At 51.3% G+C, this 12,634-nt stretch overlaps 1 protein-coding gene across 4 annotated transcripts in view; it reads right to left on the bottom strand.

Annotated features, from left to right (window-relative positions):
* Positions 1 to 12,634, bottom strand: part of PLEKHD1 (pleckstrin homology and coiled-coil domain containing D1) — a 35,298-nt gene that overhangs the window by 6,876 nt on the left and 15,788 nt on the right. For all 4 annotated transcript variants that reach the window (XM_088839506.1, XM_088839505.1, XM_088839507.1 and 1 more), the window contains 6 exons: positions 12,387 to 12,476; positions 12,092 to 12,168; positions 11,151 to 11,242; positions 9,900 to 9,952; positions 3,113 to 3,207; positions 1,029 to 1,122 (listed from right to left, as the gene is read on the bottom strand). In XM_088839506.1, coding sequence (XP_088695632.1) covers positions 1,029 to 1,122; positions 3,113 to 3,207; positions 9,900 to 9,952; positions 11,151 to 11,242; positions 12,092 to 12,168; positions 12,387 to 12,476 — 501 coding nt within the window. The remainder of the gene's footprint in view (positions 1 to 1,028; positions 1,123 to 3,112; positions 3,208 to 9,899; positions 9,953 to 11,150; positions 11,243 to 12,091; positions 12,169 to 12,386; positions 12,477 to 12,634) is intronic.

Below are 12,634 nucleotides of genomic sequence, written 5' to 3' on the forward strand. Positions count from 1 at the left end.
AATTCCGGAGTTGAAACTACTCATAAGAACCACCTCCTGTGATGTGGGATAGGGAAAGATAAACAAATAAAAGACGCCACTAACAAAGCCCCATCAGTCAAGGGAGAATAGAAACCTTGCAGTCTGTAAGTCTTGAATTTTGTAACCATCACGGATCCCCCACAACATGCCAGACTCACTTGAGGCACTGGACCTGGAAGGACCTTAAGACACAGTCTAGTGATGCCCACCATTTGGAAACCACAACCTCACATGTCAGGTACATTCACAGATGCACTAAGTGTTGTGGGCCCAGAGTTCAGACAAATCCCTCCCCTAGAACAGTCAGGGAGGTTGACTAAGGTGATACTTGGACTGCATCTTGGAAGAATGAGAGCATTGTCCAGGCAGAGAAGAGGGCAGAGCACAGTCTGGGCAGAAGGAACAGTGAGGGCAAGGATGGGAGGATGAAAGGCATGGCTTCCTGGGGCAGCTGTGCTCAGTGGTCTGAAGTTGGGGTTGGGATATCATTGCGCTGGGAGGGGCAGCAGGGGGAGAGGGACAGGATAGGAGCAGAGGCTGGGGCCGGAGTGGGCACTTGGACGTGCTAAAGTGTTTGCACATGCCACCTCCTCCTCCCTCACAACTTCTGGGGAATCAAATGGATTTTCCCTCCTGCTCAATTTCACCCCGGAGCAGCTAAGTGAATGAGTCATAGGAAGGAAGCGGTGGGTCACCCTGCCCCGTCCCTAATCAATCCTCCATCTGGTGTAAACATACAAGCGCTGAAGGCGGTGGACTTCTTAAGGCCATAGTCACCGTAAAGGCAAACTTGAATTTGCCCTTCTGGGTCCTGCTTTGGGCCTCATATGTTGGCTGGAGTTCCCAATGGTTCACAGAGATGAGACCCTTTAGATCAGCATCCCTTCATGCCCTGTTTTCCTTGCAGATAACGCTCGAAAGAAACGCTGTTGGGAAAAACTGCATCAAGTGGTCCAACCAACCAGCCTGCCTCCTTCCAGGCAACCAGCCTGCCAGGGGCCCCTCACCTCCAGCGTCTGCTGTAAGGACTCTGTGAAGTGTCTTAGCTCCTTTTTCTCTTGCTCCACGCCCTTGAGGCATCTTGCAGTCAGCTCAAGCTCCCTGTGGGGACAGAAGGCTGGGTAGGGCAGTGCTCACCCCTTCCAGCCCCGCTGTGGCTTCCGCCACACCTCCCTGTATTGCTCAGAGGGCTCTCTGAAGGCCAGCTTCTCCCATGGCTGGGTCCTGCCAGCAGCTGTTGGGGCCCTGGGCTGAATGAAGGAGATCCTGGCCAAGTGGGGCTGAAATCACCTGCTCCAGGTACAAATGAATCTGTCAGAGTAAATCCAGGGCCACCCCAAGGACAGAGAGGAGAGCTGGAGAAATGAAAGCCTCACTCCCTGTTTTCCCAGGACAGCTCTTGCTACTCACCCTGACATGGGATGTGGCTGAGGCCCTTCTCTGGGGTGACAAACTCCTTGCTGCTATCTTAACAAGCCTGGGTTCCCTTACCCCTGCTTGGTATGTTTTTCCTTTCTGCCCAATTTTCAGACTCCTACCACCCCTCAAGGCCCAGTTCAATCTAACCTGTTGAACCCCACAGGGATCACACATATATCTTAATTCCTATAACACGGGGAGTCTGTGCTACGCCTCTGAGCACCTGTTTGTACATTATGGGAAGTAGTGTTGATATTTCCTGGGTGTGAGTCTGGTTTTCCCAACCAGATCCTCAAGGGAGGAGACTTATCTTCCATTCCAGGATCTGGCACAATTCTGGAAGTAGTACTTCCACGTACTTCCAGAATCAGCTGGCTATTAGCTGGTGAGTTTCTCTGAGCTTCTCCTGCCCCAAAACACATGTCCAGTGACTTTCTTTTATAAGGGTGTTACAAGAAAAATATCCTTCTGGGCTGTCGCTGATAATCAGCAGGGGTCATGGTGGTGATGATGATGGTGGCTACAACCAAAACCGCGCACAGTACCCAGAGCAGCTGTCTCCAAGTTCACGGATCAACTGCATCAGAATGACCCGGAAAACTCTTTAAAATATAGATTTCTGGGTTCTACCTTCAGCTGCTGCTGCTGCTGCTGCTGCTAAGTCACTTCAGTCGTGTCCGACTCTGTGTGACCCCATAGACGGAAGCCCACCAGGCTCCCCCGTCCCTGGGATTCTCCAGGCAAGAACACTGGAGTGGGTTGCCATTTCCTTCTCCAATATGTGAAAGTGAAAACTGAAAGTGAAGTCGCTCAGTCGTGTCCGACCCTTAGCGACCCCACGGACTGCAGCCCACCAGGCTCCTCCATCCATGGGATTTTCCAGGCAATAGTACTGGAGTGGCTTGCCATTGCCTTCTCCGCTACCTTCAGCAGATTCCATTAATAATCCTCTCGCGTGTGCTGTTTAGTTGCTCAGTTGTGTCTGACTCCTTGCGACCCCATGGACTTAGTCCACAAGGCTCCTCTGTCCTTGGGATTTTTTCAGGCAAGAATACTAGAGCGGGTTACCATTTCCTCCTCCAGGGGATCTTCCTGACCCAGGGATCGAACCTGTGTCTCCTATGTCTCCTGCATTGCAGGCAGATTCTTTACCTGCCGAGCTGTGGGGGAAGCCCTAATAATCCTCTTAGATGATTATAATGTGCAACTGGGTTTGCAAACCATACACAGACAAAAAAAAAAAAAAATCCCAAGGGACAGGCATCATTAGCCAGAATGTGAAGAGACTGTGCAGAAAAGACAGGGAATGTTGACGGCGGGAGGCGGGTCTTGGCCAGGGGCACCTCCAGACCAGCCTGTCCTGTCCGCCCCAGGGTAAGGGAGGTGTGACCCAGCAGGAGGGGCTCGCTGCTGGTGGGGATGTCTGGTTGCAATCAGGCCATGCCTCACACTCCCCCAAATAAAAGTGACCCCTTGGTGTGGGGTCTACAGCTTCTTCTAGGCCCCCCAAGGCCTGGAGCTTTGGGAGGACGGGTCCAAACTAAGTCACTGACCAGTGAGGATCTCCTGGGGGGAGGCCTCACCAGCCTGGCGGGACACACGGGTCCTACATGTCCTAGCCTGGGCGCCCCTTCCTCTCCCTACCCCCGCCCCACCAGGGCACCACAGCCACCTCTTGATCTGTTCCTGCTCCATCCTCAGCTCCTGTACCACCTCCTCAAACTGCTGCTTCTCGGCCTCCAGCACCTGGTTCAGGCGCTCAAGAGCCTGAAGAGAATCAGAAAGGAAGAAAAGAGTCAGAGACAGCAAAGGAGCCCCGGGGTCAGGAACCCCCTCTCTGACCCAGAGGGCACCTTGGGATTCAGTACAATCTGCACCAGACTTAGAATGAAGCCCTGAGGAGTCCTGATCCCACTCAGTGACACACAATCTCAGTGAAACCAAGATCTGTGATGCGCTGGGCTCACACCCTTGACAAATGAATATATATATACATATAATTGAATCAATTTTGTTGTATGCCCAACACTAAAACGACATTGTAAATCAACTATACTTCAATAAAAATTTTAACAATAAACAAAACAAAACCAAAACACACTTAGCATGCCGAGGGCAGGGTTTAGAAATTATCCCAACATTAGTTCTTACAACTGGTGTGTGTCCATCCTAGGTTGCTTCAGTCATGTCAGACTCTCTGTGACCCTATGGACTGTAACCTGACAGGCTCCTCTGTTCCTGGGATTCTCCAGGCAAGAGTACTGGAGTGGGTTGCCATACCCTCCTCCAGGGAATCTTCCCCACCCAGGGATTGAACTGATATCTCTTAGCCTCCTGTATTGGCAGGTGGGTTCTTTACCACTGGGGCCACCAGGGAAGCCCTCTTATGACTGGATGTTTGGTAAAGAATCTGCTAATGCAGGAGATACAAGAGACATGGGTTCAGTCCCTGGGTTGGGAAGCTCCCCTGGAGAAGGAAATGGCAACCCATTCCGGTATTCTTGCATGGAAAATCCCATGAACAGAGCAGCCTTGTAGGCTACAGTCCATGGGGTTGCAAAGAGTTGGACACGACTGAGCATCTGAGCATTCTACAACATACTATGATAAATTTAGATGTCTGCTCTGCTGGGCAGCTTCAGTCACTCGCACCGTAAGGTGTGTTGGCTGACCCCCAAGCCCTGGAGTGAAATGTGTGGGTGTACATTTCCATTAAAGTTCTCTGGAGTGACATTTGTTAGAAGTGACAAAGAAAAGCCATTCTAAACCCCAAAGTCACAGAATAAAGACTTTTTCTCAAGGCTTCCAGGAAACAATGAGCTTTGGTGGCAGCTTCCCCTGGACTCACCCCCTAGGGAACCGATGAGCCAGAAAGCCCAGGACTAGCTGACCCAGGGAACTGGACCAGTTCCTTCAAGTCTGCTGGCAAGCACAAGTGTTTTCCCAGCAAGCAGGTGCGCACCCAGGGGACCTGTATTCCTGGGGTTCAGTAACAGGTAGTATTGGTGGGTACACGTCAAGCCAAGGATGGTTAGAAGCATTTTGTGACAACTGCTTTGTTCCTCCACATTTTACGCTGTGGGAGGATATTATTTCTAGATGCACATTCTCTCTTATCTTATAGTTCTGAATTACACCCTCATTTTTCATCCAAAGGCTTTGTTCTCAAGGATAATGCAAACCCCGCCAGGGAAGGTTGTTGCGGAGGGTGCGTAGGGGGCCTGTAGGGGGAACTGCCTTTGGCTTTGAGAAGAATCAGAGAAGGAATAAAACCCAAGGAAAGGGAAGAGTCCGATTCCAAACCCTATATCCTTCATCCCTAAGCTTCTTACACAAAAAGTTGCTTTTTTTCCCCCTTCTAATTATTACTGGCATTTTGGGTGTGGCTCGTAAGTGGTCACCCCTGGGGCTGCTCACAGGGCTCTGATGTCCTCGGGGAACACTGCACAGCCACAGTCCACATGTAAAAGTTAGGTGGGCCCATGGGCCTGGCCGAGGCCAGTGGAACATGAACAGGAGTGTGTCCCTCCAGGCAGACACCTTTTACAGACAGGGTGGGACACGCTGTGTTCCCTTCCCTGCCACGTCAGCCAGCGCTGCTGCTAACAGCGGCGCCTCCAGGAGCCTGGGTTTCCCCAAGCGAGGGGGCCTGGAGCAGAGCCCCCGCTGAGCCATGTAGCTGGTGAGAAACAGACCTTTGCCGTTCAATACCACTAATATGTGATGGCAGTAGACACAGCCACATACAGACATAACATAAATATATTTTAAAATTTTATTCTTGTAGACCTCCCTCTTCTTAATGCAAGAAGAGTTCAGAGCTTCAAAAAGTTTGAAAGCCTCTATTTTCGTACATTATCAGTAGCTGACATAAGGTATTGTGAATAACGATAAACATTGATGTGGCCTCAGATTTGTATTTCCTCTCTCTCTGGTGGCCTCTACCTGCTGCGGCAGGGCTGTTACAGGCTGGAGGCATCCCTGGGCTTAGACCTGAGAAATCATAAGGGCACTTGGCTCTTATGGGCACCTGACTTTTGCTGCTTCAGAACAGATCAGATAGGACCTGACTGGAGGACACCCTCCCACGGTCTCAGCCTCTTGGCCTGGAGAGCCCCCTTTTTCCAATACCCCAACTTGCAAATATTTCCCTTTACTTACTATTACTCTATGATATCTTTTTATAATTGAAAATGAGAGAAAGTAAATTTTTAAAACCCCATGGAAATGTCTATACACTGCTGGTGGGAGTGTCAATAGGTACATATTTTTAAAAAGCAGTTTGGCCGTATGCATCAGAAGGTCTAAAAGTTCTTGCTCTTTGAGCCAGTAATTCCACCTATGGGAATCTATCCTAGGGAAATAATTAGAAAAGTAGACCAAGATTTATATACAAAGATGTTCACTGTGGCATAATTTATAATAGTGAAAACAGCCTAGCTGTCCAAAAGTAGACAATTAATGAACATCACATATGATGAATCAGTGCTTGGTCATTAAAACTGATGTTTTCAAGAAATGTTGAATGACATGAGAAATTGCTGAAGGTATAGTGTTAATGAAGGTAAAATGAAAGATATGAAAAAGCCCATAAAACTGAGTATCTAATATGACCCTGCTGCTGCTGCTGCTAAGTCACTTCAGTCGTGTCCGACTCTGTGTGACCCCATGACAGAAGACCACCAGGCTCCCCCGTCCCTGGGATTCTCCAGGCAAGAACACTGGAGTGGGTTGCCATTTCCTTCTCCAATGTGTGAAAGTGAAAAGTGAAAGTGAAGTCGCTCAGTTGTGTCCAACCCTTAGCGACCCCATGGACTGCAGCCCACCAGGCTCCTCCGTCCATGGGATTTTCTAGGCAAGAGTACTGGAGTGGCTTGCCATTGCCTTCTCCGTAATATGACCCTATTAGGTTTAAAATATATCTAAGAATAATCTACAGGAACAAAGACAAAGGAAAAATGCTGAATTGACAGTAATTGTCTGTGGAGTTGTAGGGTTAAAGGTAAAACTTGTTCTCTTCTTCATGTTTTCTAAGTTTCCTACAAACAGCATGATTTCTACCATTTCTAGCACTATGGGGGAAAGGTCTATATTAAAGAGCAAAAAGAAAGAGAATCTTCTTCCTGGATGCTCACTTCTTTCCCACCTTCCATTTCATCCAGATGATTCTTAAATGATGTCCAAGTGTGGCCTAAGAATGCTGACGGGAGTGGTACACACAGTCTATAAACCTGAAGCAGCTAGAAGCTCCTGTTCATGCAGCCCAAGATGGCGCGAGTCTTTGAGGCCCCCCTCCACAGGCTGCGGTCAGCTAAGACCCACAGCAGCTGAAGTCTTCGTCCATCACATCAAGCTCCTATCAGTGACTGCTGGACTTACTTAAGTTGCCAAAGTATGAGGTTAGAAAGAAGTTGGTAGAAAGCAGATTCCAGTTCCATGGAGAGAAGAGCTTTCAAATAATGGAACAATAAAGCAAAGGACACGTCCAAAGCTGCCCATGGCAGAATCACGATCCACATCCATCAGGGAGGTCACCTGAGAGTCTCACCTGAAAGGGAGAGGTCCTTTCCAGCTCCAAGAGTCTGAGTTCTAACTGGGAGCACTCCACAGGCAAGAACCCTGCCTGAAGGGTCCTGGGCATTTCTGATTTCCCGTGTGCCTGCCCATGTGCAAGGTTGAGCTCTCACAGTTCAATCAGAAGAGGAAAGGTAGGCTAGCTGCCCTCTCCCAGGGGATAAGAGTGATGAGACCATGCCCAACAGAGCCAGGGACATCTGAGGGACCTGTGCCCAAGGAAGAGCATTGTCTTCCGGAGAAACGCAAAACATTGTTTTATTTTGTTTTTGTCTGTACCATGCGGCAGGTGGAACTTCACGGACCAGGGATTGACCCACACCCTTTGCAGTGAAAGCACAGAACCTTTACTACTGGACCACTGGGGAAGTCCTAGAGGCATTATCTTCTGATCTCAGGGCAGAAGAGCCCAGGACGGTGCCCTTTGGACTCTCAGCTCATGCCCCTTGAGTTCTTGGCCCTTTCAACCACGCGGAGGATGTCAGAGCTACACAGCGCCCATCAGCCCGGGCCTCATCGGTCCACAAAGCACCCCCTGCCCTCTATTTCAATGAGCCCCACAGCAACCTGGGAGCCAGCCAGGCACAGCCATCACTCTTACTGGAGCAACACAGAGGCAAACGCGCTCATGGTTACACAATCAGTGACAGACTGGTGCCAGACCCTGCGTCTCCTTTTAAACCAAACTACCTCTTAAAGATCAGAGAATCTTCAACTTATTGCTGGGCCAGGGTACCACGTGCCTTTCTAAGTGGCCCAAACAAGGCACTCCCAGAGCATCTATGTGACCTGGATGAAGATGGGAAAGGAGAAGGGGGCAGGTGGATCATAATATAGATGAACAAGGTAAGGTAAGGAAGGGAAACCCTCGATAGAATGACTCAGTGAGTTCTATTCTCCATCTAGAGCACACAGCTGACCCGGAAATGTGAACATGAGCACACTCCTCTCCCTCCTGCCAGCCCAGGGCAGCCTTCACCAGGGCACCAGCTGGACTCAAGTGAGTCTCACTCACATTTTGTACCCAAAACCCAGGAAATTCACAGCTGGCCGGCCTCCCTCCTTCAGCGTGCTACGGCTTTAAGCGAGGCCTGTGAGCAGTGGGTCTCTGCTGGCCTCATTTCCTGGCTAAAGACCTAGATAGAGTGTCTAAATTTTCCTCGGGCTGACTGCTGCCCCAGATTTAGCCTCTCTGATGGATAAGTCTGTCTCCCCCTGCCAGTGGCTGTATCTGTCACTCCATCCCATCCTCTGGCTTCCTAAATTACCTGCCTTTAAGTTGCTGACAATCTGCCACATCTCACTTCTCAAAATGTACAGAAAGGTCTAAAGAAAATGCCCACACTCTAATACAGGAGGGACCCATTTGAGAGCCTGATCTCGGAGGCCCACATGTAGCCGGGGGGAGAAGGCTCAATGCCGTCACCACACCAATCCTCAAATCCATGCGATCCTAATAAAAATCCTCAGTAGATTTCCTTCTCTGTTTTTGTTTGGTTGGGATTTTATAATTAACAAAATGATACTGAAGTCCAACTGGAAGGAAAAATGGGTGAGAATATCTGATAACATTTTGGAAGAAGAAAAATGAGGGTGGACTGTCCTACTGGTTAAAGATCAAGATGCAATGCAAAATTATAAGAATTAAAAATATTAAGTCATTCCACAACATTGTCGAGCGCCCATCCTAGGACAGGTACTCTGAAAGGCCCCAGCAGTGTTCAGGGTACAACAGAGCCGTGAGGATGATGCTTTTTTTTTTTTTTCCCCTGTGATATGCTTCTTGACTGTCAGGTCTGTTTCCAAGCCCAGGGAGGGTTGTTGGGAAGGGTGAGAGGTTTGTGAGAATCAAGTCAGAGAAGGAGGCGCTGAGCCCAGGCGGATGGGTCCAGCCCTAAACTTGCCTGGAAGAGATAAGCAACAGGAACCAGGCAAAGAGAAATGGACTAAATCAGGCCCTCCCTCTGCGGGTGTGTCGGGGCATGACACTCTGCGGCTTGGAGCTCAGGCAGTTCAATTGTAGGATGGACTCACAGTTAACGATTGTAATACTAACAAACACATATGTTCATTAAGCATGTACTCTGTGCTAAGCACTTTATATATCACAACTCACTTAATCCTCAAAACATACCTGATAAGATGGGTTCTATTATTATCCCCATTTTCCACATAAGGCTATTAATGTTCAGAGAGGTGGGGTAACTTGCCCAAGGTCACACAATCAGAAGCAGTGTCCAGACACAGGCAGCCTGGCTCCAAGTCAGCACTGACAACCACTACCCTACCCTGCCCTTCATGACTCCTCAGAACAGGCAAGGCCCAGGGTTTCGTGGAGATCCCAATAGCGTGGACTTCAGCAGCCCTGGCCTTCAAACAAGGCAAGGGTCTCCTTCACCCCACAGGCTGCCTCCGGCCAATGCTTGGCCCCCTTAAAACTTGTCTGTTAACATTTAGAGGATGAAGGAACCTCTGATATCTTCCAACCCAGTGACATTTATGGGGCCAGAAGTCCCTCTGGATAGAAAAGGCCACCTCATCCTCCTGTGAATATCAGTAGTGACAAGAAGCTCGTTGCCTCCTGACACAGCTTATAAAATTTCTGAATGGCTCTTCCTTTAGAAAGTGATCACCTACTCTTTTGACTTTCCTCCCTGGGGATTGGTAAGGAGAAACACACTTCTTGCCAAAAAGTGACAGCAAGTCCCAAGCACTGTCATCTCAGTGGCTTCCCTGCTCTGCCTCTCTGATTTCCCAGCAGGTTGTCTGGGAACCCGTCTCCCCTACACCCTTCCCGAATGCTAGGAACATGGGTCAGCGCACAGAGGCTGTGAAAGGGCCCAAAGGGCGGGAGGCGGTGGGGAGTGGCCTCGATGTGCCCCTACCTCTCTCTGCTCCCTCTGAAGGCAGAGTTCTTCCGTCTCTTCCATCAGTTTGTCTGCCAAAGCAAGCATACACACTCTCATGAGATGCTCACTGCAGATCCAGTCCTGAGGGGTCACTGCCTCAGGGGGTCACACCTCCATCGCCCCCAGCTCCCTCCAAGGATGAGGTTGGCACTGCTGGCCCCAGGGCCAGCCGGAGGGGGGGTGGCGCTGGGGGGCCATGAGGGGCCAGCTCCTGGGGCTGCAAACTCTGCTGACCTGATCTGCTACCCTCTTCTCCTGGCAATGACCCCTCATTGTGCATTTACAAGACAATGGCAGCTCATCTTTGAAACCTCAAGTGGGTCTCTGCACCCCCAGAGTGCTGTTAACCTTTGCAATGATGTCTGGCTAGTGAGGCAAGGCAGGTCCTGGGGGCAGAGGGTGTCTAGAGCAGGCATAGGGGGGTCAGTGCTCTGGACCCCACATGTTTAAGGAGGCAGTAGGTGAGAGGGCCCCAGGCAGAGGACCAACCTCCCAGACTTCCTGTCTTCTTTCTCAAACAGAGCTTGCCTACCAGCTAATCTCATTGGAAAAGACCCTGATGCTGGGAAGAACTGAGGGTAGGAAGAGAAGGGGGCGACAGAAGATGAGATGATTGCATGGCATCACCTACTCAATGGACATGAGTTTGAGCAAACTCCAGGAGACAGTCAAGTACAGGGAAGACTGGCAGGCTGCAGTCCATGGCATGCTGCTGTCCACGAGGTCTCAAAGTATCAGACCCAACTTAACAACTGAACGACAACAACCACTAGCCAATCAGGGGCACATGGGCCTAGAACCTTAGAGAGCATTGGGGGTGAGAACTGGAGTCTGGGGGCAACATCCTCTCCATTTGTGGGGCCCCTGCGGCACACCTGACACACGTGTTTCTAGGCATTTCCACCACCTCTAAAAGTTGGGGGCTAATTTTGTCTCCAGTTTAAGGGTGAGGAAACTGAGGTTTAAGAAGAGCTGCCTAAAGATCCACACAGCTGATGGATAAAGCTGGGTCCAGAGCTCAGGCTCCTAACCACTAGGCTCTCCTGCCTCCTGTCATGCCGACCCAGAGGACTCGTATCATGCCATACAGCCCCCCGGGCTCCGGGCTGGTCTCTGGCCCCTACCCAAGACACGCTCCCTCAGTCCTGCACCAAACCTTGGGCTGCAGCCCCCGGCCCTGAAATGCTATCACCAGAGAGCTTGGGTGCAGCCCATCCCTCAGCCAACCTAAATATTCCTGCTTCTCCTTGGCCAACTGCAGCCCCTGGGCCTCCAGGCTTTTGATCATGGCTTCTCCCAGCTGGGCATTCTTCCAAGTCCTGGGGAGGGAGGGCAGATGGAACAGGAGAGAAGAGAGACACACAGAACTGTTAAAGCAGAAGGCTGGAGGAGAAAGAGAACGTGCATAGTGTGTCCTCATCATCCTTTCTCCTCCAGAATCCCAGCCTGTGCCCATCCCGGTCCCCGTGACGCTGGGCATACCGCCAACATTGATCCATTACAGTCCCTGGAGGCTGGCCCAGGCTGCAAAGCGGGCCACCGGGGGCTGGGCCAATAGCACTTTGGGAGCAGGAAAGAGATTGCTTCCTGGGCTGCTTTCTAGACCACTGTATGCCCACCACCTGCCACAAGGGCTGGCCCAGGCCACCATTCAGAATCATCTGTGGAACCAAAAGCGCAGCCCACCAGGAACAGGCAGGGGCTGAGACAGGGGTCTGTATGCAAATGGGCTGTGTTGGGCTGGAGGTTTCTGTACCTGGGCTCTCATCTACAAACCACTGGTCTGTGCTAGGATTAACTTAAGGCCTGGGGAGATGGGATGGGTGTCAGGAGGCTGCCAGCTTCTCCTAGTGACACTAGATTTGCTCCCGAGAGTGGGAGACAAATGGTGTCCACATCTGCCACCCGTGACTCTAAACAAGCAAAGCTCACTTTGCTCGAATCTCACTTAGAAGACTCCCCAAAGATGCTCTAAATCTGGTCTGTCTCCACTCCCCACACAAACTAGCTGCCCCCAGCCCTGTGCTGCCCACGCTGCCCTCTCCCAGGGTGTCTCGTTGCCTACCAGGATCCCAATCGAGAGGCAGGGAGGTCAGGGGTGGCTCAGCCCACACTCTTTCCTCTTCCAGGCCCTCAGGCTGCCCCCCGTCCTGCCCAGGCGTACTTACACCTTCCCAGACTCCTGCAGCATCTCCAGCCACTGGGTCTGCTCAAACTCCGACTCGGCGGCCAGCAAGATGGTCCCCTGCCAGGAAGAGAAGACACTGGTGTGCCTGAGAGGCGCCACCCCGGGCGCCACCACTCGGCCTCCGCAGGCCTGCTCTGCGTTCCCACCCATGTCCCCAGGTCACTGACACTCTTCCCAGGCCAGCCCACTGCAGGGGAAGCCCCCGGGGAGCCTGGGGTCCCAGGGAATCTGCTCTGTCCCTGAAGAGTCCAGGCCAAGTGGAGAGCCTTACTCACGTGGAAATCCTGGTGGGAGATTTTCATGGCGTAGGGCATGCTGGGCTCTTCCTTGGCCTCCACCAGGCAGCCGCCCAGAGGGATGACACCCTGAGAAAGAACCAGAACAGTGGCCCCCACCCGCCACCCAGCGCAGGTCACCCAAGGCCTCTGGGAGCCTTCAGCCAACATCCAGGTGTTGCTAAAGGCTTGAGGCTAGACGCCAGACTAGAACTCTCCCAGAGGGACACAGGAGGGACACAGCCTGG

The sequence above is a fragment of the Moschus berezovskii genome, chromosome 9, assembly GCF_049115385.1.
Source record: "Moschus berezovskii isolate FMDL1 chromosome 9, NW_MosBer_1.0, whole genome shotgun sequence".
NCBI lineage: Eukaryota > Metazoa > Chordata > Mammalia > Artiodactyla > Moschidae > Moschus > Moschus berezovskii.